Source organism: Neopsephotus bourkii, unplaced genomic scaffold (assembly GCF_033783945.1).
Source record: "Neopsephotus bourkii isolate Nb327-2 ecotype Australia unplaced genomic scaffold, CSIRO-AGI_Nbou_v1 NB_357, whole genome shotgun sequence".
Classification (NCBI taxonomy): domain Eukaryota; kingdom Metazoa; phylum Chordata; class Aves; order Psittaciformes; family Psittacidae; genus Neopsephotus; species Neopsephotus bourkii.
Genome location: NW_026900863.1, coordinates 355,468 through 379,760, shown reverse-complemented (window position 1 = coordinate 379,760; position 24,293 = coordinate 355,468). Strand labels below are relative to the sequence as shown.

Below are 24,293 nucleotides of genomic sequence, written 5' to 3'. Positions count from 1 at the left end.
AAAAGCATGTTAGAGCATATTTGTTTGTCTGGTTGTCTTTTCCTAATCCATGTTCTGGAGACCACAGTAGATGGTGAGCACTTCAGCCCCAAGCACATTCTCAAACAAAGGCAAGTTCATGTCTTGCCAGGGAATGCATCTCCCTTTTTTCCCAGCTCCAGCCTTCTCTTTGTGTAGACTTGCGTGTCTCTTTGTTTTTTTGGCTAGAATAGGCAAAGGAACCAAAATCAATCTGGAAGATTTCCACTTCCTCCATACTTATCAGTGCATCTCTGTATGCCTTCAGAAGGAAGTAAAAAGCATTACTGCCAAATTCTTTTAATTCTTTACATTTTGGCCACCATGTCTGCTAAAGAGTTACTTTCTGTGTGGACAAAACAGCATGCGAAGTATGAAAATGCAGATGAATATAAAGTTGGAATTTTATATTGCATCTTCTCAGTATTGAACACTTCCTCTCTAGCGATTTCAGAGTCCCATTAAAGTTAATGAGAGTAGAGACCTCTGAGCATCTTGCAAGTTCAGGCCATTTCAGTGCACAACAGAAAGGAAATGCAAATATTAAAATACCCTGAGCAACCTCACCAGTGTTTTGTAGAGAACTCAATTTATCCTTGGATAAACGTATGTGTGCGCCATCCACGTCAGTTGGACTGATGGGTCTGTATCTGAAAAGTAGAAATCAGTCCTTGTGTAAGATTACATTTAGCAGTTTAACAAGGCATCAGCCATCATTTGCTCTGTATGGATCAGTTAAAATTAATCTACGAATCTTTTGTATTTCTCAACACTACAAATACTGGTGTTAACACCAAAAGGTATGTTGTTGAAAACTCTGGTTTTAAATAGCTCCTTACTCTGGGGTGTTTTCCCATATTTCTGTGATTACATTTTGTCCAGACTGCAGTACTGCGGTCTTTTATTATGGAAAAAAAAGTAAAAACCCTACCTGTATCCGTGGATAAAATGTATTAAAACCACTTTGTTGTCAAAAAAGCATGTTCATGTCTAAGTAAATTGAAAAGTATGTGTGTATTGTTAAAATATTTTTCATTCTCTAGTGTTTCTTAGTGATGTCTATTAATTATCCTGAAAACATCCCTGTGGTTTATTATCTGTGCACAAAATGTTGTCTGCATCTGAACTGGAATGATTCTGAAGCCACACTTCATTCACTATAGGGAAAAAAAATGCATCTTAGAACTAATGTTAATACAGCTGGAGATTTGCTGCGTCATCTCTGAACAAAAAAGTCAGGTTTTGAGGAAATCTAACTTTGAAAATTACTTAAAAAAACCAAACACAACCAAAGGATATAGTAAAATAACAGTACAGTGAGCATCTTGATGCAACCTTAATTGTAGCTTGAAATGAGTGTCAGTCTTACACCTCACTCAAAATATTACAAACTTAAATTAACATTTTATTGTTATTATTACTTTAAATATATTAATACCGGAAGCATTTTTAAACTTTGATACATGGTATTCATATATTATGTTTTAATTTGCATTATTCATTAGGAAAGCATATGGAATAATCAAAAGCTTTTCCTGAGGGTTTTGTTAGTGTTATCCCTATAAAACTTGTGGAAATCTTGCTTGATAAAAGAATCTTTGTGGTTTTGATTAAAACAAAAAGGTTTTGAGCGAGACATTTAAACTAATGAATCACAATCAGATATGTGGTCATTATTGGCTGATTATTACTCCATCTGCTCTGTGCTAACGTGAAAATCAATTACTGTGTCTCTTTCCCACTGACAGCGTATGTTGATCGGGCTGGCAAGGGATCTTCGAGGGATTGCCTTTGCACTAAACACAAAGACCAGCTACACCATGCTGTTTGACTGGATGTATCCTTATTACACTATGACAATACCAGCTCTGTGCACAGAGGGATACCAGGCCCCTTGCATTAGTTTAATAGTATGGCACAGTGGGGAAGAGGAAACAAAGCTAAATGAACTAATGTGTAATCAGCTAAAATTACAGCACAATGGCAACCATGCAGTTAACTGGGAAGGACCACAGAGAGGTCACTTTTTTGTTGTGTCACACTACTAATCTACAAAACATATCCAAGTGCTTTTTCTCCCTTCGTAAATCCCTAATGTTTTCATTAAAAAAAAAGCTCTGTCTAACTCCAAACACAATGTACCAGCATTTGCTTTAACATCGAAAGTGCTTAAAAAAATACTACACAAGTGCTATCTGGGGAGATTCCTCTCTCCGGTATGAATCATGTCTTTAATTTAGTCAGTTACTTTCTATTTATGTCAACTCTATTAATACCACAACACCTGCAGTCTTCTTGATCCAGAAGAAAATGGACATGTGAAAGCAAAATCAAAACCTTTAGACTGTAGTTTTCTCCAAAAAGGAATGATAATGGAACTCTTATTTGCTTGAAACATTGTATATACATATTTATGCCAACAAATACAATAATACTCATGGGAATTTCTTAATACTATGGAGAAATGGTTTGTATTTTTATAAATGCAGTAGCTGTAATTCTCTCTTCAGGCTCTAATTCTCTCTTTAGTAACAAACTGCTGAAGTACATAGTGAAGTAACTATGAAAATACTTGCTTTATAATTTAGATCTCACAAAGCTATTGAAGGTAATTATGTATTTGTTTATTTTATGGACATAAAATATTCCATTCAAGTACAGTTACATGCTTGACCTTGACTAGAAATCAAGCTTTTAAAAGCATTTTTATTTGAAGCAAACAATAAAACCCTACTGTTCATTAATAATCTTCCAGGTTAAGAAAAAGGAATGCATCAATATAGAATTGCAACTAGGAATTTAGACTTTAAAAACTGAAAGGCTTATGCCAGCAGAGCCTGGTATGATCTGACAGACATCCTTGTGTGGTGGAGGTAGGATTCTGATGACCATTCAGATAAGCCCTGTTTAAGACCTTCACAAGTCTGCACTGATCTTGTCTATGTGCAGACGCAGCTTGCAGAAAGTAAGTCTAAAACATAAAGCAGTGTAATCTTTATTTCTTTTGAAATCAGTGGAAAGCATCCCTGAATCCCTGTTTTTGAGGACTGGGGAAAGAAAGAAAGAAAGAAAAAAAAAGGAAAAGGGAAAAAAAATATTGAAACAAGCACAAGCCCCCAACACTACTGAAGACAGACTGTGAATTAACATCTCATTTCCTAGTGGGCACCATTGGGTACATTTAACTTCGTTAGTACTGTTTGTGCTTGTGTTACCCTAAAACTTAATCATGAACTCAGGAAGATGTGTAAAAGCAGAGCTGTGCTGCTTCCATTTCAGATACTTTCTACTTTGTTTCTGCTAGTGCAGCTTGAGTATCATGCTCTGCTCCTGTGCAAATATTCAGTTGTAGGAGGAGGGATAACAGACACTCACCTTCTCTCCATCTGAAAGGAATGGATTCATCCACATAGGAGGGTTTTTTAATACAAGGCTATGTAATCCTCAGGACCCTTTCCTGATTTTTTTATTAATGAATTTATTCTTTCCAGTTTATGGATTAAGTTTTATTTCTAATAAAGAAAAACAGCCTCCGACTTTTGGATTTCATTATTCCATATGAATAATAAAACCAGATTGAAATGTAGCTTTGTGTGGAATTCAAAGCTTTGGCCCTCTCAGCTTCTTTTCCCTTATGCAGGTTCAAAATCTTTTTTCTTCCTCACCTTTGGCTGTAAAAAATAAGTGCATGTTTCTGCTCAGTGGATTTCACTTCATTTGGCTGAGTCCAGCTTCATCCAGGTATTGATCCAAAGTATTACAGCAGAATAAGCTGCTATTATTGCGACTCTTATTTACTGTATATAAAGACAGAAAGGTAAATGGGAGCAGAAGAGAAGGTCAGATGCCAACTGTATCGCATAAAGTTTAAATATCCTTTGATTAACATTTTTGTAGTTTCAAATATATCATCAGGAGATGGTTTTAATAGCAAAGAAGAGCTGTTTTTCAAACAGATTTTAGTTTGCTTGAAGCCCTAATATTTCAGTATTGCGAATGGCAAATACAGAATACGAGGCAAAATAAATCTGATTTACTTGTATTTGTTCAATAAACAAACAATACAAAGAGGCAAGGGATAAAAGGCTAAGCTTTTAATATACCATAAGATGATGTTTATTCTGTGCTGAAGGCTTAACAGAAATAGTCACCTCTAAATCATTGATAGAAGAATGCATTGATAAACTTTTCAGCTGATTGCAGGAAATATTTTGGGTCTAAGCCCTGTCCCTGACAAAACAAACAACACTCAGTAATCTCTCACCTGAGAGATGGGGTTTTTTTTCCTCATGGTGCTGTTTAGAATTTAAGTTTTGTCCAGTAGATGGCAAAAATGAGCAAAAATAATTTCTTCGAAGTCCTTTTGGTCCAGGGAGGGGGGAAGAGACACGAGGGATGCTGTTGGATCTTGTATTTTACCATTATGACTGGGTTATTAGGCTCATGGTTTAGAGGTGAATCGTCAGGTATGCTGAGGCTGCGCTAGATTGCCAAATAGGGCTGTTTTGTAGCAGGCTTGCTTATACTAATTGAGTTTCTCTAGCAAATCAGGCTCCTTGGAAAAAGGCCAAAGGCTTTTCATAATTGTATTGACAAGAAAATGAATATGATAAATGGTGTTCATTCAGCTGAGACAAGATTTATAGTTTTCCTCTGGCAAGGGATGAAGAGAAAATACTTATAATAATAGTAAAATTTGTTTTAAAGTTGTATTAGGTGATCTCTCAAAAGACTTCATTAGAATATTTCCAAATATTTTAAGTAGCTTCAGGTGTTAAGTATAGGATCTTCCCAAAGTAGCGGGTAATGAAAGATGAGGAAAGACATCACACAAACAAACAAAACAAAACAAAACCTAAAACCATGGATATGAAAGTCATTTATTCTTCCTGAAATATTGATATGTCAAGCTGTCAATGGTGATTCCAGTACCACAGCTTTGGGAAGTTTATTTGCCTTTTGTGTTCGTTACATGTGGTCTCTGCAATTTGTAGGTCAGTCCTGAACATGCAGGTGTGGCCTGAAAAAATCCTATATAGCAATTTGAGTGGCACCAAAACCTGGTTTTGTTAATGGTGATGATTCTCCTTATGTATTTCATTCTGCTATTTACTTCAAGACTGCCTGGATGAGATGTTGAATATTTAATCTGTTTTCTTCCATACTAATATCAGACTGCAGTCTAAGGTCCGTGGTCTCACCGTCAGATACGTCCATGGAGATTCAGTTGTGAGTTCAGGGTAATATCCACTTTTTTGTTGCTTTCATTTAGTATTTCTTGCAGTTAGGTGGTAACCCATAGGCAGTTTTTCCTGGGTTCCTCCCAGTTGATTCTCAGTATTTAATGACTTCTGTTGTCTGTGAAAGAGAAAGGTTGCAATAAGAAAATGGGTTGCAAGAATTAAATTATTAGCCTGACTCAGAGTTGCAGTCAGCTAGAAAGCATGTGATGTTTATACACGAGTGTGTGATATTGCCTGCATAAAACTACCTATGTGTGTAGAATCAGAGACACTAATTATGGAGAAGTGATCTCTCATTTTGAGGTGTTTTACACCATTGAGGTGTCTTATTTAAAAGTTCCAGTTGTCCTAGACGTTTGGATATCTGATTGTGCTGCTTCAGACATGGATCACTAGAACAAGCAAAACTGTCATTCCGTCTACTATTGTTACCTGTTTATCCAAATTTATATCGTATTTCTTAATGAAATAACATCACATGCAGCACTAAGATGGCTTGTTCAAAATGAATCTATTTTTTAGTAACTAACTTTTAAAGCTCTTAGTTTTGAGGATTCAGGATTAGGTAAAAACTTGGAAGAGCCAAACTGGAAGTAGAGATTGAAGTTCCCCACTCACAAGAGGAGAACACATTTTCTCATGAAACCAATTTGTTTATAATAGCAGTTATTGCCAGATGCATTGATTCAAACCACAGTATCACTTTTTGCAGTTTGAATTTCTTTGAGCTCAAACTGACTGGTCAGGTTAAGTTCATGACTTAGCCAGATTCATGGAAGCTTGTGGTTGAAAACACTTAAAAGTAATACTCCATTTAAAACCAATTTGTTCCACTTCATTGGATTTATAGAAGAAATAATGAACTGCTGAAGCCTTTCTGGTGACCCTAGCTTTTATAAAATTTTACTATAGTTTCCAGACTTTCCTTGTCAATGAATATGGACTCAATGCTTAAGTGTTTTAATTAGATAGCTAATCATACTGGATGCATTAGCAGCCTTTGCTGCTGCCAACTTATATTCCAGTTGGGGGGTTTAGCTGTGAAGTTACTCTGTTCACCATGAAATGTGAAAAGATGTTTTCTAACCCATGAAGTTACACAAAGGGGCTTTTGCAGCATCACACCATGTCCCTTTTGTGTACATAGGGCTACTAGGAAGGCTAGGGAAGAGGCATGACCTAAGAAAAATCATTAACAGCATGTCTCAGTTCTGTATCTTCCATGGTATCTGCTGCATCTTGAGAACATTGAACATCCTCTGTTGGGAATGAGCTGGACTGGGAGTCCATGTCATAGAAAATGGAACTGGCAGTAGTGAATTTTTAAAGGTGTGAGGTGGCATGGATCATCTGTGCCCTTTGAGGATGTTTTAGGTAAGTGAGATTTGAATTGAAATCCCAGTTTGTTACTGGTAACTCTCCATGGTATCTTTAGTCTGTTTAATTTAAAATGTAAAGAACCCCAAAAAGGAGCAAGAAGCAAGGTCTGAAAGTGTATTTCACATGTAACCCTCTTCTGCTATATATAGTTTATGCCTGCAGTGCCTCAAGCAGCTGGCAGCAAAAATGCACAGGTCTTTAGATGCCTCAGACAGACAGCAGTAGCCAGAATGCCTCCCATCTGTCTGCACAGCCTGTCATTCATCAGCAGTGCTACAGCTGATGGCTTTAGCCTCCTCCAGAAGAGCTGTATTGAACTGAGACATGACTGTGTCTACACAGCCTAGAAGCATGTAAACCTTTGTTTGGTGCTTGGCCGGTATTCTACTTGGTAAGGTGTCTGAATGTGCACTAGCATTTTCCTAATGATGGTCACTATTTCTGGCGTGCTTAAATAAAGCAGAATTATATGACATGAAGGAAAGTTTAAAATGAAAAGTAAGTTTATTTTTTAAACAAAACCAAGCCACCACTGACTAGATCAGCTAGATCATGTTTTAGTAGCCAGTTGTAGAGTAAAATTTCTTGATTCAGTATAAAAATAATTATGTAATTCTTTGCCACTCAGGCTGTGCTACCTCATTTCCATTTTCCAGTTTGCATTCATAGCCACATAAACTCTCTTTTTCAGCATGTTGGGAAAACTAAGGGTCAATTTTGTATTAAATCATTGCATTAAATAATTTGATACAGTCGGTAACTCATAAGATTCTTGTTTTTAAGTTATGTTGCAGAGTCTGCTAAACGTATTTGTTTCTGTATTGTATTCTCTATAAAGTCCTGATTTAAAAGAACAGATATCTCATGGGTGCTAATGAGCAAACAGCTCTCCTGAAAGAAATCAAACTTTGCTGGTCTCCCCCCCACAGTTTGGCTGGATTGTTTTCTTGAATGCTCTGAAAAGAGCTTCGTATAATCAAATTGTTCCCAACCATTTATATAGCAAATATATATGCAAGGTGTCACTGAAATTTGGGGTGGGGGGGGATAGTGGTTGTGGTGGTTAATTGTCATTTGTGACTTATGCCATTCACTCAAAATCCGAGCTCATTTTATAAATGTACTTATAGGTTAGCATCACACTACAAACTGCCTTTTCCTTCATTACAGCTCTGGTATATTTACTGTTTCCCACTTAACCATTAACGCTTCCAAAGGATTTAGTCTTCTAAGCATAGACTTCCTTAAGTTTATAGGTGTTGGCCTTTGTGAGAATGAGCTGCCAGAGTCTGTGTCTGACCCACCCACCTGAAGGTGTAGGACAGTTTTAGGCGAAGTTGTTTTGCAAGGTGTTATTTAATCAACAGAATTAAATCTTTAACTTGGTCTGGCGAAGATACCCCACGTACATTTCTGTTCTGCAAAGAGCCATTGAGCTCTGGTACCGTGAGCCTGCGTGCACAACCCCTATCTTGAAGCTGATGGCAGAATTCATGCAAAACAGGTAAGAAATATGTAAAAATAAATGATGATACTGCAACAGTGCATTCTCTGCTCCATCTTTCTATGTTTTGCTTATCCTTTTGATGTCTGACTTTAAGACTGATACTTTTGTATTTTGGAACAAAAATTGACAATAAGAACACAGATTTCAGTGCTATCATTGTTTTACCAGAATGGTAGATGTTACAAAATCAGCTGGTAAGGGTTAATTACAGGAATATATATGAGAGACTGCTGTGATTTTACATTCAATGTTAGTGGAAGAGCATGCTTTAACCAGGGATAAATACTGACTCTATAATTAAATATTGGAAAATTGTCTGCTGTCAAGATTTGCTGCAGGCTGAATTTTTGCCTGAAGCCAAGGAGCATACATATGTGACTGGAAAACCACAACTCCCTTCACAGTTCCTTCTGCAACTTGTCTCTCTCAGCCAAAATAGGAAAAAGTGGCATTTAATACAGCAATATTTATAATCAACATACAGGTAGCTTCTCTCACATGTTACACCACCTCTATGGGCTTCAGAGTGATTCTGGGAGGTGATTTCAGTACTTGGCATTGCAATAGTTAGAATGAAATTTCTGGTTTACCACAACAGAACAACTTATTTTGGGAAATTATCATTACACTTGGAAAGATGTAGTGTACTGCCCAAAGGAAAAAAAAAAAAAAAAGATTTTTAAATGAAAAATTGGTAGTTAAAGTCTCTTCGCTGCGTATCTTTGCAACCAAAGTAATTAGAGTTTTCAGCAATGAAGTTTGTGTTCTCATTGGTTCTCATTTTGCCTTGCAAATCAAACTTATAGGGAAAAGAACATGAAATACTTGAAAACTGAAAAAATATTTTGTTGAATCCAGTGGCAGGAAATTGGTGCCTTGAAGTTCAGAGCTGGCTCCCAGTCAAACAGCAGTGTGTGTGATGGGCACGTCATCCCTGAATGGCTACACAAGCCTTACGGCAGAATTCCCTGTTCCTTGTTTGTGTTGACTTGCTTGCTGTGACTCCCTCTTTGGTTTGTGTTGGCTAATTGTGTCTTTAATCCTGGTAGTAGCATAATAAATTGCTGGGAAAGTTTAACCTCTTTTTATTCACGATGCCATGCAGAAGCAGCACGCTCTGATAGTGCTGCAACTGATTCCAAGGAGGAGATTGTTAAGGCATAAACACAGAACCCTAATAACTGTAAACAAAAGCAAAAAGGAGCTGGAACAATAAATCTTATGCAAAATACTGCTCTTCAAGCTACTTTCCATATTCATGTTATCCTTCTACTTATTGCTATTCAGAAAATCTGCCTTGTTCCCTTTAGAAAACATCATCTGGAATAGTGTTCTCAACTTGTGTATTGCGTTAGCTTTTACAGGTTAGAATGCATTGTACAATATGGTTTGATATGGTTAAAATATGTTACAGAGTATCAGATTGTGCATTGTGCCACTCTGATACTGAGAGGATGTACTGGTTTGGGGTTTTTTCACCTCTGCCAGCATTATCATTTCGTGCAGACGGAATACAAGGATGTTTTGTACAAGGTGTGTTTATAAACATCCAAATTTGCTCCAGATTCTGCAGCAAAGGACTTTGCAAATAGGCACTCTGACAGCAAAATACTGGACATACAGCAAATACAGATAAATACTGCTGTCTCTGTGAAAGGGGTGACCCAGGGGCTCCATATTTGATCAGACATGGATGGGTAACAAATAGGGGTGAATACTGAGCCACGGATGCTCTGTTTTGCATCACTCACTGATGATTCCTTTCTCTTTCAGCTCAAATAAATGCTAAGGGTAAGTTTTGCTCAAATTAGAAGCTGAACACCTGTATTTGAAGTTAACTTTTAGGCCCAGACTACGAGTCAGGCTTCTTTATCACAAAGAGAAACTGGAAAGATGCAACAGGGACTTTGGCAAGGACTCTGCTGTATTTCCTGATAGGGAGCAAAACAGTTCTTGTTGGCTTAAATAGTACCTGTACATCAGGGAAGACAACATGGTGTGAATGTTCACAAAAACCATGTGTTGCAATTTACACTTAGAGAACTGGTATGGGATTGCCATAGATTTTATGTAGCAGAATAATCAAGTGTGGATTAGTCTAGGTTTAAAAGCTGTGCAGATGCAGAAGCCAGGTAAAAGTTACCCTGACTGCTTGTATTACAAACCTTAGTAGCACTTTTTCTGGACTGTACATGGGCACAAGATATGCATCAGTCTCTAAAAGCTGTGGTGTCACCTTTTCTGTTTCAGATTGGTTTGTCTTTTGCCGTGGGATTGTTTCATTTGTAAATGTATGGCGAGTGCTTATCCTTGGACTGAAAGCTAGAATTACTTTATCAAATAATTGTATGCTGTAATCAGTGAATGTTTTTCTTTGTTTTAGGAATGAACCCAGTGCAGTTTTCTGCTTCGATGACCATCTGAATATTTTTGCTGTTATTTTTTTAGATCGCAGCGTTTAAATTTTGATGTATCATCTCCAAATGGAATTCTTCTCTTCAGAGAAGCTAGTAAAATGATTTGTACGTATGGTAGGTATTCATTAACACTTCCTCTGCAGTGGAAGTCTTTGCCTGTCTCATGATACAGACATCCTGTTAATTCGCATTGCTGAGCACAGATGGATTTGTGGAATACATAGCAGGGCTGTAACATGCTGCAGCCAGTACCAGCCCTTGCGTGCAGAGCTGATGTGGCACACCTTTAGGGTTTATTTGCCTTCATAGACCAGGGTTCATTCGTGTAGCATTGTGCCTTGTATCACTTTTTAACTTGAATGTCAGTCTTCTGTCAACAGTAAATGTATTTCAGCAAAGATGCAAGTGAGGTGTTTGATCTAGGCTACAACTGATAGGTGTGGGCTTGTTTTATGTATTCAAATTATCTTCTAGCAGTTCCAGAACATAATAGGACTGTAACAGCTTTACCCTAGAGCACTGTTAAAGGTGTTTATAGTAAGTTGCTCCATTTTACTGTTCTCACTCATGCATGCAACTTCCACAGGTCTTTGACACAAGCAGCTTATCTTACACTCCAGCTAACTTTGTTACTTACAATTTTGCTTTCTAAATATTTTGAAAGCAACATTACCAAGTTTTTGTAGAGCAGCCTCATTTGTAGTCTGTGTAAACAGGAAGAGTCATAAATGTCCTATTTCTTAGAAAGAAAGAAAATTGGTGCATCACATTTGCTTTCACTGCATTCAGGTTGCTTTTTGGGTGTGGAAACTGTGTTGCATTGTCTGCCTGTATAAAAAACTTCAAATGTAATTTTACATTGGATCTGTTGGGCATGGAAACAGTATATGCATACAGCATTTACTTACAACAGAAAAAATCACACCCAGGTAACTCTGAGCCCTTGCAAAATCATTTTTCTGTTTCTTTTTCAGATCCACCATGTAGTAGGCCAGCACATTTTTTCAACTATGTTCTTAAGTAAAATTGTCAGAATGATTAAGCAAAATAAAAAAAAGGGGCTTCCATGTATGAAATGATAAAAGGTGAACCTTTAGATTTTAATATTCAATTTCTATTAGTCTTTCATACAATGACAGAATCACAGACTGGTTTGGATTGGAAGGGACCTTAATGCTCATCGAATTCTGCTCCCTCTGCCCCAGGCAGGGACACCTTTCACTAGACCAGCTTGCTTAAAGCCCTGTCCAGCACGGCCTTGAACTCAAAAAACATTATTGGACATCCATTCCTCTCAGTTGTTGGCATTAAGTTTCTAAACCTTGCTGAGTAAACCACACTGTTTGGTATCAACCTGTTTCATTCCTTATTCATGCCTAAAAAAAATCCCAACTTTGTAAAGAAACTTTTTGCTTTCAGTTGAAGCTTTTATGGTGTGTTATGTGAAGTTCATCACATTCTCTGCATTAAAGTATTGGTAGCTCTTGCACATGAGACAAGATTTTCTGTCTCATGCTAGAATTTACTTATGCAACATAAAGGAAATTTCAGAATGGTGCAGGTCTAAGATTTAAAACTAAGCAGTGGAACCACAGAGCTGTTGAAGCTTGTGTCCAAATACCTGCTGCCTCATTGTTACCTTAGGTGAAAGATACTTAGCAATATGTGGCATCTGTCTGGAGATGTGTGCAATGGAAAGAAGTGTAATGACCATAGCAGCTTTCTGTCTTTTCTGGTTTTAATAGCTCCTTTCCTGTGGGAGGGTGACATTTTAGTCAACACATGTTTGAAAGAAGAACTTTTCCTAATGTCCTCCGAAAGAAAAATCTAAAATCCCATATTGACTGGAAGTGGAGGAAGCTGTAGATGTGGGAGAAAGCCTCCACTCAGTACATGAATGCCTTTTCTTTTTTTCCATTTTGCTTTTAAAACACATTCATATTATCAGTGTCTGAAAGGGTCCCATCAGGGATCTTTCCACTACTTAGCTGTGACATTTAGAGGAACTGTGTAGGTTTTCTTTTCCTACATCAGCAGTACTTCAGACAGCTAAAGCCGTTTCTGAAGTGGTCACTGGCTTAGAGTCTGGGAAGGTTTTACTGTCCACTGTGAGTATTTCAAGATACCACAATTCATCAGCTTTCAATAATTGCTGCTAATATTTTTAGCTTTTATCGCCAATTACTAGTTTATGAGATTTCCATTCCAGTGTACAGAAAGATGTAACTCTTCTGGAAACATGTTGTAAGGATTCATTACTTTAATTATGTATGATTTTTTTTGAACATACAAATTCCTAAAAAATCAGTGATATTAAGGGATTTTGCATTCATTTCAATTGCCTTCTTGATAATGTTAAAACTTAATAATCGTGCTTTTAAAGAAAACTTTAATCCATAATATTCTGTGACTTTTCTGAAGTCTATCTGTCTTTTAAGTATATGCAATCTTTGCAGACATCTGAGGAAAAATAAACAAGTAAACCAAGTGATGATTACAAAATCTCCCTGTGGGGGTCTTGAGGAATATTTCTAGCCCCGCATTCTGAAGAACTGTGTGATTCAGTTAAAAGAATGAATATGTACATGAATACTTCTAATCTCATCTGATCCTTTGGCTCAGCTTTCAGATTTTTGGCTGTACAATTACTGCAAGTGTCTTAAAACTCTGAAAATTGAGTTGAGATTTTATGGCTGAAGCATTCGAGAAAAAAATAGAAGATGCACAGCAAATGTCGACAGGCACTCTGTGATCATTAATCTTACCAAGTTAGCCCAACTTCTTGTATATGCCTGCAGCTTATAGCGAGTTCCTCAAAGCTGATCAAAAAGACACTTGAAACTCAAGATAGATTTGATTGAAATCTATACTATAATAATTGCCTTCTTAAGCAGAGAAACACAAAAGTGTTGACATGAGACAGGCGGGGGGAATAGAAGCAAACATCTCTTTCTTTCATCACACTGTCCTTGTGAGATGATCTGTCATTTCAGTCTCGGTTTCAGTTAATCCATTGACCGAGTGGCTTGCCATAAACTGCACAGCCTTCTCTCATCCTGGAGAAGTTCTTTCCGTCCCCTGGAGACCTGGCTTTGTTTGCTCACTTGCCAATCCCTGTCTGAACACCAGGCTTTACTCTGCCTGTTGCCTCCCACCTTCTTGCCATGCCTTTGACAGTGAGAGTTCCCATGGCTCAGCAGGTCTCCAGGGACAGGCTTGGTCCCCCTCCTGCGGACAGTGTAGCCTAGTCAGGTTGTTTCTCTTAGAAGAATAGAACATACAAATAATAAATGAAAATATGGCTTAATTTTACTGTGCTTCCATTGGTGACATTTGAATTTGGTTTAGGACGGGATTTTTCCTTCTCTTTCACATGTGATGCTGTGGAGAAGATGCCACGACAAGTAGTATTTCCAGAAATTTCACCTGCACCAAATTCAGCATGAAAATTTCCAGTTGTGATTCAGGTCCTCATGGAGTCTTCTTGCTATATAAACCTAGGAGTACATAAATGTGATCTGAAATATGTCTCTGTCCTGGCAACTAGTTCCTGACAAGGAATTAGTAACTGAAGGGAGGTGGCATCAGGTGATTCTTCACACCAACCTCAGAGCACAGTGTGCTGATAATTACTGACATAATGTTGATTTTAGCCAAGTCTGGACTACACCGATCAAGGCAGTTTCGGATAACATACAGATACTTTGCAGGTCTGGCCTTCTTCAGGTGATGAAAATCATCTAGAAGTTGTATGTGGATTTGTTTGGGGTAAACCCCTTACTGTTGTTTACATGGAAGTAACTTTGTAGCAAACCAACCTAGCATGTTGCTTTCTTTCCATCTTCGATGTTTTCTGAAGTTTATGATGCCTGTTTATGGTGCCTCCATTTACTATCTATGTGTATTGTAAGATCTGTGCTTGGGCTGAAAGCAGAAGGGGCAAGAAAAGGGCAAAACTGGAGTGTGAATGTATGTTAACACTTATGAGTATGGATGCTGAAATCTCTTTAATTCTAGACTGAAGCATATACTTTTTCTCCTCTAGACTGGCATGTAGTAATTTTATATTTTCTAGTGTAAAGTAGAAAAAAATCCAAAATGCTGATTTTTAAGCTAGGGTAAACATACTCAGCTGTCAGGGAATAAAATCTAAAATGGGAATTACTTGTAGAATTAGCACCACAGCGAACATTTAATTCTGCTTCACAGAGCCCACTTTGCATTTAGGACAGTACTAGTGTGTCCTGTCCTGTTCATTTCTCACTGATGCTGATACAGTGCTGAAGACAAGTCTAAGATGTCTACAAATGCTATATGCTCGAAAGATGTCAGGCCTGGTGTAGGTTGCACTTAGATTGTCAATTATCTTCATTAGGACTCTCCGGCTGCTTGGCAGGGAGTGTTGTGTCTTGTCCATTATGGCTAGAGCCAGTCTGACTGAGTGATAGTGAATTAAAACAACAGAGAGGAGAGAAGTGAAAGGGGTTGGTATAGTCTAGTCCACCATTCTTCATCCCCAATATATTTCACTTCTAATTCTCTATGTACAAGTCTCCTTCCTATGTGTGTTTGAACTCCTAGTTGTATAGGAATGATGTTTCAGTGCATGTTGGGCCCATCTATTTTTGTTTTGTGGTTTCTTTATATTTTAGTAAACCTCTTCCCTTTCATTATAGGAAACTGACATAAAAATAATACTTTCAATATGCTGTTTTTATTTATCTACATTCTGTCATGATATACTTTGATGTAAGTTTTTAATTTTGCTTCAGCTTTCAGCTCTTGTAGCAGTTACTGCTCAAGGTCAGCAATGAGGTTAGCCACAGTAGCACAAAACAATTTCCTGTTCTCACAGCCCAGGTAGCATTTAGATGTGGATTAAATTTTACCACATTTTCCAGTAGCCAGACACAATTATTTCTAATGAGCTTTAAATCACTTCCAGAACATGTATTTCCAAACTTCATATGGTAATCTGCTCAGTGCCAGTGACTTCATAAGATAACAGTTCTTCAGAGTTTTGGTTCAGCTGATTCGTGTGGTATAACAGGTATTTCTAATCAGCAGCTTAGCTTGAAAGTGGAGTGCTGACTGGTCCTGGTTGCCATTGGTCTTCTCTCTTTTGTGACAGTGGTTCCAGAATATATTGTTCTTCATTACCAACTCAGATTTCATAACCAGTTTCTTCTGGCAAATTTATCTTGGTGCTGTGCATGCTCATTGTGCTGATTTGAGAGGTTTTACGCATGTTTTGTTATTGTGGAAGCTTTTAAAAACTGGGTTTTGAAGCTCACTCTCATCTTTATGGTTCATATTTTTCTCTTCGTTTTCTGTATATGGCCACTTCTTTATACTGCCCCAGCATTCCGAGTGCCTGGAAAGCATACTTGCAGCACCATTTTTATGGGGCAGTGGTGAATAATAAAAGTAGGAAAGGGGAAAAGGCAAAAAACACTTTTTCTCTATAAAGGTGGTAAATTTTCATAACCTGTGTTTAATCTCGCCAAAGTTTTTTTTTTTATCTTCATCTAATTCACACATGTTAAAACATGATTTAGTTGTATTATTATACCTAGTGCTTATTGGACTGAAATCTAGAACAAGCCCTGCTTAAATGAAGCTCAACCATAAGGAAATCATTTTTGTATTATAGCTCCTACTGTAAAAGCAATTAAGGAGGAGAACTGAAAGGGAAGCTGCCTGTCCTGACATGCTCCCACATCTGGGAGGAGAGAGGGAATGAGCTGTGTAAAGAGCTCTGGTGCATATTGCCAGTGGGATTCTGAGGCTTGGTGATGTTATCTTTGGTCAGAGCATCTCAGTCTGTGGGCTTGCTGGCTTCATGCTTCCCCTCTCCATACATACACTTTTTCTTTCCAGCTCCTTTGTTTATGTACCAAGGAGGTTTTGGGTAATGAAATGCTTCAGTTACCAACCAAATGCAGGCCCTTTTTTCCTATCTAGCAGCTTCACCCAGTATCTTTAAAAATCCTTTAGTTATTCCTGTCACAATTTTGTACCACCTCTGAGGCTCAGAGAGTTTATGTAAGTGACGTTGTCGTCGAATGCAGGGCACAAAGCTGTATTAGAGGAATCACTGAGAATTCTGAACATCATTGTGGTTTTCGTTTAATTTTTAACTCAGCAGTAACACTGCAGCTTCACTGATCAGTCTGCGTAGTTTTCATTTTGACAGGAGCTGTGCTTTTCAAACACAGCTTTTTAAATTCAGCGTGTCAAAGGTCACTCTTATGCTGATTTAATTTCTTTATATTGTTTCTTTTAACAAAAGGAGTTTATGAAATTGCATTTTGGTCCTCCACTACAGGGATTATAAATGTAAGCATACCCCCAGTAGCTGAGGAGTTGTTCTTGACCTGATTCCAAGTACCTCAGTAAATTAGTTTATGTTCAGTAGTATCCATGGTGTGTAAAAATATTCCCCTGAAGCTCCTGCTAAATGTTACAAGTAGATCATGCTTTTTTCATCTAGTCAGGCATAGCACTGCACTTCTTATTTTTTTTCAATAACTAATGCTGAAACACCAGTCTTTGTTCTAGCACCACATCCCTTGAATCATAGGCTGGTGGCTTGGGGCTTTGGTAACAGGCACCGTGTGGTCTTTCACCTCTGCTACTAATTTGAAATCAGCTCTTCCCACTCTTAGGCCCTTTTAAAATGAGTCCATGAACACAGAACAGTTCTCTGTGGACTTCGTCAACTTGCAAAAGGTAGCTTTTAATCTTGTGCAAGACCCAAATTCCTCTGTGTTTTCATTAGGAGGGATAGGCACTGAATTCTTCTGCCATGCCTGCCCAAGGTGAGGCAGTGTGAGGGAGCAGGGGTTGTGGCTTTCTCTGCTGAATGCTTTATGCTGATCAATGGATTTAAAGTTTTAATTATAGGGTGTTTTTTATGAAGTAATAAAAATGATGGAAGATCAGCACTAGTGGTACCTCCTAGAATTCATGTTCCCAGGCTAAGGGATTCCTAGAGTTTCACAACTTCTTTCTTCATCATCCGTTTTTTCCACCAACTTCCAATTAATTTCCTTATTAAGTACGTGACAACTACCGAGTTCTTTCCATCTGTTGTTGTGTATTACACCAGGCACTTCAAGGAGCTAGGACTGTCCAATGTCATGCTTGGACGGCTCAGCTGTAAACTCAAGGCTGTTACTTTCTTGGATCCAGAACCTTATCTTTGCTTATTTCTGAAGCCAGATATATATTTGGGTTATTAGAGATTAGCAGCAGAGGATTCAATAGGGAAAGACCAGATAAAGTTAGTTTACAGCGCACTTACCTTCCAGTCTTGTTTTTTGCCCTAAGAATTGCACACTTTTGCACAGTAGCTTTCAAAAATAACATGCGTCTTCCTGCTTATCCTGGGTTCAGCAGTAGCAGTTGTTTTTCTCCTTCTTAGTAGCAGGTGCAGTGCTCTGGTTTTGACTTTCAGCCTGGGAACAGCGCTGATAACACTGATGTTTTTAGATGTTGCTCAGTAATGTTTAGTCTGATCGAGGACTTTCTGAGTCTCAAGCTCTGCCAGGGAGGAGGGGAAGCCAGGAGGAAGCAGAGACAGGACACCTGACCCAAACTAGCCAAAGAGGTATTCCATACCACAGCACTTCATGCCCAGTATAGAAACTGGGGGCAGTTACCCAGAAGGGCTAGATGACTGGTGGATTGGGCTGGGTATCGGTTGGTGGGTGGTGACCAATGGCATTCTCTTCCCTTGTTATTCCCCTTATCATTATTATTATTGGTGGTAGCAGCAGTGGTTTGTGTTATACCTTAGTTACTGGACTGTTCTTATCTAAACCCGTGGGAGTTAGCATTCTTTCCATTCTCCTCCCCATCCCTTCAGGAGCGGGGGAAGTAAGCCAGCGGCTGCGTGGTTCTGAGTTAGCAGTTGGGCTTAAACCACAACAGCACTGCATCTCACAGGCAGTATTTGAAATTCACTGATCTTCTCAGTAATAACTAGACCAGGTCTTGCCAAAATTTTAATGCTCATTGAGATGACCTGGCTGGGATACCTTAAATGGGACACTATATGAAGCTAAATGTATTTTATCCTTCATGTTATGTAAACACAATTTCTCAGTAATGCTAAGTATTGCAATAAGTGAATGTCCAAGTACACTAGGAGACGTTCTTCTGTTATGTTTTGGTTTTCAAAGAGGATCTTCTGAATAGCAGTCACTTTTAGTATAAGGGAGATTTAACAGCATTTGGAATTAATTTCCATGTAGTAGCAGTCACTGGAATTATACCCTTCTCCTCAGTTACACTGTGTTCCTGACTACATCATTCAGGGTAATAGAGGCTCTTACATGACCATTTACAGTATCAAAACCATTTTGTCTTTTCATTCTTTTTTCATTAAGAGGGCTTCACTTTGATGGTAAGTGACCATCTTTCCTAGGTATTTGATTCTTCTTTTCCTTTCAGTAATTCCAGTGATGCCATTACAGCTTCTTACAGATCACGCTTACTTCTTCCAAGTAATCCCTAATTATACTCCTAGTCTTTTATTTTAAATCAACTTTTCCTTTACAACCTGATGGATAAATTGCCTTATACTTGCTAGAAGTGGTGAAGAGCATCAGTGTTTTAAACAGCAACCTAGGCCTTTCTCTCTTTGCATCAAATGATACCAAATGGGTGATACTTTGATGTCTTGGGTGTTTAGAAACAAGACTGTCCCCCTCAGTGTTTGAATTACATGTTGTAAATTCCTCATTGTCAGTAATCAACAGCAGTAAGAGAAAGAATTAATGCAGGTATATGATTTGCAGTGGGAGTTTGTGTGAGGTAGGAATGAGAACTGTATTGTCAGTTTAGTAATAGGTCTCAATATATATTAAGCAATACTACGCAGTCTATGAGATCTGTTTCATCTTGGGCAAGTTTTTAGGGGCATTTTTAAATTGCCTCTTATAAAAGTAGAACTGTTGTCGTACCTACTGCTCTCAACCAGCAGTGTTTGCAACTGTGAAAAGTTAATGTCTAGTTCACTCATCACTCCTTGATCAAAATTGTTATCGTGGCCACGACAGCTATGTTAGATGCTGAAAGTCAAGCCAGACATCTGATTTGTAGACTATGGTGACTTTAACTGTAGGAATACTTTTCGAAATACATAGTTTTGTGTTAAAATTGCCGAGAATGATGAGTATTAACCTCATTATTAATATAATGAGTAGTATAATTGAAGACCCGCCACTTGGTTTGTTAAAATAACCTCTCTTGAAGACTAACTGTGCGGTGCTGTGAAGATGAGCATTAAATTACTACAAGGTACCTAGAAAACTTGGTAATGAGGCCTTGTGAATAATTAGATTTGAACAGAGGTGCAGTGTGATCCACTGCACTGCTGCACAGTGGCTCCAAAAGTCACTATTGCGTGTTAATAGCAACAGCAAATATTTACCATTAGCTGTTATTTTTACATTAGAAACATGGAGTTTTTAATTAAAAAGTCCTTCCCATCTGCGCCTGATAAAATAGAAGCTTTTGTAATGGACATATTTGTTTTCCGAGGGATATATTTAGTGTGTGTGTACATCAGCAACCATCCCAAGAGACTTTCATGGTAATGGATCAAAACCGAGCTTTGCTGCAGCATGAGAAGCTATAAAACCATGTGTTGCAACTCTGTTCAGATTAAGGAATTCATGCTGGTAGACTCAGTCATGGTCTGGCTGTACATCAATGACAGGAATTCCATAACCTATGTTTTAAATTTTGCATACTAATTCCCTAGTAGCTTTTAAGCTCTAGTCATGCTCACTAACAGATCTTTCACATCAAATGCAGAAACATTTTTTCTTCTAAACAGTAATGAAAATAAAGGCCAAAAAAATGAGTTTAGAGAGTGCCATCACAGTATTTTAGATTTGCAGCTGCTTATATAAGTTTCTTTCTTTCTTTCTTTTTATGAAAACAGGTAATCAGATCCTCTCTCTTGGGACTTTGTCAAAAGATCAGGTTTATCCGTTGAAACTCAAGGGCATTTCCATCTGTTACTCTGCACTCAAATCTGCCTTATGTGGAAATTATGTCAGCTTTGGCGTCTTCAAGTTGTACGGGGACAACCACTTTGACAGTGTACTTCAGGCCTTTGTCAAAATGCTGCTTTCAGTATCCCACAGTGACTTGCTAGTAAGCAATTACTCATCTTGGGAGTCTTTACGTGAAATATGAAATAATACCACCACAGGCTTTGTATTGTTATAATGAGACAGAGGGATCTAGAACAGCTCTAATGTAGTTTTCAGTTCATTTACTTGTATTTATATAGCGATATCTAAAATATAGGTATGACTGAACTGCCGTGTGAAATGGGAGCTTTTCCAGAATTGTCACTAGGCTGGTCATAAAAGAGAGAAATGCAATTTTTTTCTTTTCTGTATTTGCAAACCCATTTAGGTTGCCTGTATGCACTGTAAAACGTCCTCATGTATCCAGCCACTCTGCAATTAGTTTCAATCTGTAAGCTGTCACTGTATTTATTCCCCATAAAATGTAAAACTTTCATTTTAAAGTACACCATGTTCCCATTTCTCTGTGGGAAGACAACAGATTTTGTGCAACATCAGCCTAAGTTTGATCTGTGATACATTCTTCATGGCACTTTATGATGGCGCTGTGATACACACTTCATGTCATTTTCTTGCTGAAAGGGACAAATTTTGGATAGTTCAGGATGGGTTACACCCAGATTTATACTTGCCACATAAAGAAAGTCCTTGGAACTGAAAAGTTGCTCTCCACTAAAATCGGGGTATGATTGCATAGTGAAGTGTGCATATTTGCACATTCCTAGTCACCCAACAATAAACACCCTGAGAGTACTTAAAAGTAAGGTGCTAATTGGGCCAATGTGTTCAAGCAAGTGCCTTTGCCTGTGCAGAGCCTGTTACAGGACCTCACTTAAGCAGAAAAGAAAGTCAATCTCTGAGATGTTGTGGGGGATCTGTGATAAATCCTGTCAGATTTCCTGCAGCAGGTAAGATACAGGCTGTAATCCTATCAAACTGACACCTGGCAGAATGCTGTACTGCTTTTGCTAGACTGATAGCTGTGTAAAATGTCAAAGCATGGTGCCATTATTGTATTATCCTCAGCTTATTAAAACTAATAGCAAGTTTATATCCTATGGTAAATTTGAAAAGTGGAAATCTCCTGAATGCAAGAGCATATCTTGTCTTTAAATATTCTCATTTAATGGCCAGTTAGAAATTATCACATCATAAAAGCTATAAGATCACTCTTCTGTCATCTGTTAATGTTAATATTAATCAGTAGTAATATCTATGCTTTCTATGAATGTGTATTCTTTTTTTCAGCAATATCGAAAATTAAGCCAATCTTACTACCCACTTTTGGAGTGCCTGACCCAAGATCATATGAGTTTCATTACCAGCTTAGAACCTCGCATTCTGATCTATATTCTTACCTCAATATCTGAAGGATTGACTGCAGTAGGTAAGAATTACTTCCACTCAGCTAAAGGAACAATTCAAGTACTTTAGCTATCTGGGATTTTCAAAGCAGCACATTAATTTGTATTTCTTAAAAAATGATTATGAAGTGACAGTGGAAGATGCTGGCTTTTGACCATTTTAAGAATGTGACTGTTCTGGTTAATGGAGCCAAGTTCTTTTAAATATGTAACATGTAGGTTTTTACAGAGAGTATTTTTAAAAGTCTTTTCTTACAAGCCAGAATTGTTAGAATTATTAATGTACCTCCATTAGGATTGTACTGACAATGTGTGGAGTTGTTGTTCAGAAGTAAAATACATTAATATGTGTACAGCAATCTGGGGGGTTTTGGCTTTATTTGATCAATGCAGCTGTTGTATAAATAATGCTTGTTTTGCACAGCTGTGATACGATTTGAGAAATTCAGAGGTTTCCTTGAAAGCAGAAACTAATTTTTCAGTAATTCCTGAATATAGAATCATAGAATGGTTTGGGTTGGGAGGGACTTTAATATACTTTAGGGGAGAATCAGTGCAACAGTGGAGTAACGATAAAAAGTCAGCAATTTAATTGGAGCTGATTTCATTCTCTGTCATGATTTAATTTGGTTTTGAACCAGACGACTGTCCAAACATTTGGGGCTTGGGCAGGGGTGGACAGGTTGGTAGCCTAAAGTCATTTGGAATATGGAGAAGGAGACTTAGCATTTGAGGGGGAGAAAAAAATAAATCATGCAGTTACATTCTGACCACCTAGGAATCATGCATTTATGTAATTTTTGACTGAGAAGCTGTTCAAAACCTTCCAGTCATACTTACAGATTGGGGTGGTTATTAAGGAAAAAAACGCAAGAACGGATAATGTTAGTGTGTGTAGATGTTACTCTGTAATAGCTGGTGTTTCTCATTACCACCAAGTGTCAGTCAAGCCCATAGGAATGCATGAATGCACTGAGACTCATGGAGCATTCACTATGTTAAACGCATTCAGCAGTTTTTGCTGCAAGAGGGGAGCTGCTCTTGAAGAGAAAATGGGTAGTGAATAGCTAAGCAACAGTAGTAAAGAAGTATTCAGGTCATTGTGTTATAAAATGCTGAAATCCATCTTCTCCCAGATACTCTGAGGGCTGTCACCTGCACCAGTGGTGCTGCAGGGAGTCTGCCTGTTGGTCCTTTGCAAGTGGGACATTGTACTGAACCTTAGCTCAACTGATAGCTGCCAGTTTAGCAAGCCCTGCTGATGTTCTGTTATCACTCCATGTAGCATCTCTTACATTTGAGATATTAGTTATATTAATTTTGATAATTCACTAGCATACAGAATTCATTTTAACCTTCTGATGGAAATCCAGGTCGAATTCATGTAAAAGGTACATAAGCTTCAACTTTCATGTGTTATGCTTGTTTTCCACTTCTCAAAAAGTGTTGATCTCTCACTTAATGTAGGGAGGAGGAGTAAGAAAAGTATATATTTCCAATTTTAGCTTTAAACTTTGGGGGTATAGGTATGTGGGAGTTTAATCTTGGAGAACTATTAATTTCTAGGAACATAGATGTTTTCTTAGAAAATTTCTATTCTGAGAAATTCCTGATGCTCTGCTGAGAAAAGTACCAATAAAAATTTTAACTTGCCTTTTTTTCACGTTTCATAAACCATAGATTTGCTTAGCCAGTGCTACCCTTCAGTTCAACTCAATGTGCTTAAAGTACCTAAAATAAATATAAACATGAATGACTAAACCAAAATGTGTAAGAATTTGTAACTTCATCTGACTTCACTAAAGCCTTGATGCAGTCCATCAAAAGCTTCCTGTATCAAGATACTGATGTTAGCCATTAAATTCCTCATTTGTGTTCAAGAAGGTTTGGTTTTGTAGGGAACTGGATCATTTTCCATACTTTTATAATGATGTGCCCAGATGAACTGCTCTTTGGTCAATTTATAGCTCTTCATGCTAATTGATTCCTTTTTTGTCATCTCAAGAGTTATTTACCTGTCACTGTGTTTCCTTAAGAGTCATTCTTCTAAATGTTATATCCCTTTTAAAATTTTGGTATTTGGGACATTGCCAATTGTCAGACAGTGAAACACAGATTTATTTCCTATGTGTTACTTGGTCACATCCATCCTCCTGCCCTTGGAAAATGGGTAAGTAGATCCAAGTGTTGCCTTTTTCACTGAATTATATCAGTGCCACCAGATCATCTCAGAATAGTAGGGCTCAGGGCTATAA

The 24,293-nt window shown here is 37.8% G+C and overlaps 1 protein-coding gene across 1 annotated transcript in view; it reads left to right on the top strand.

The window, feature by feature from the left end:
- RANBP17 (RAN binding protein 17) overlaps window positions 1-24,293 on the top strand; it is a 154,156-nt gene that overhangs the window by 102,060 nt on the left and 27,803 nt on the right. The window contains exons 20-24 of the mRNA XM_061348402.1: window positions 1,767-1,855; window positions 8,038-8,145; window positions 10,597-10,679; window positions 20,521-20,735; window positions 21,923-22,061. Of these exons, the coding sequence (XP_061204386.1) occupies window positions 1,767-1,855; window positions 8,038-8,145; window positions 10,597-10,679; window positions 20,521-20,735; window positions 21,923-22,061 (634 nt within the window). The remainder of the gene's footprint in view (window positions 1-1,766; window positions 1,856-8,037; window positions 8,146-10,596; window positions 10,680-20,520; window positions 20,736-21,922; window positions 22,062-24,293) is intronic.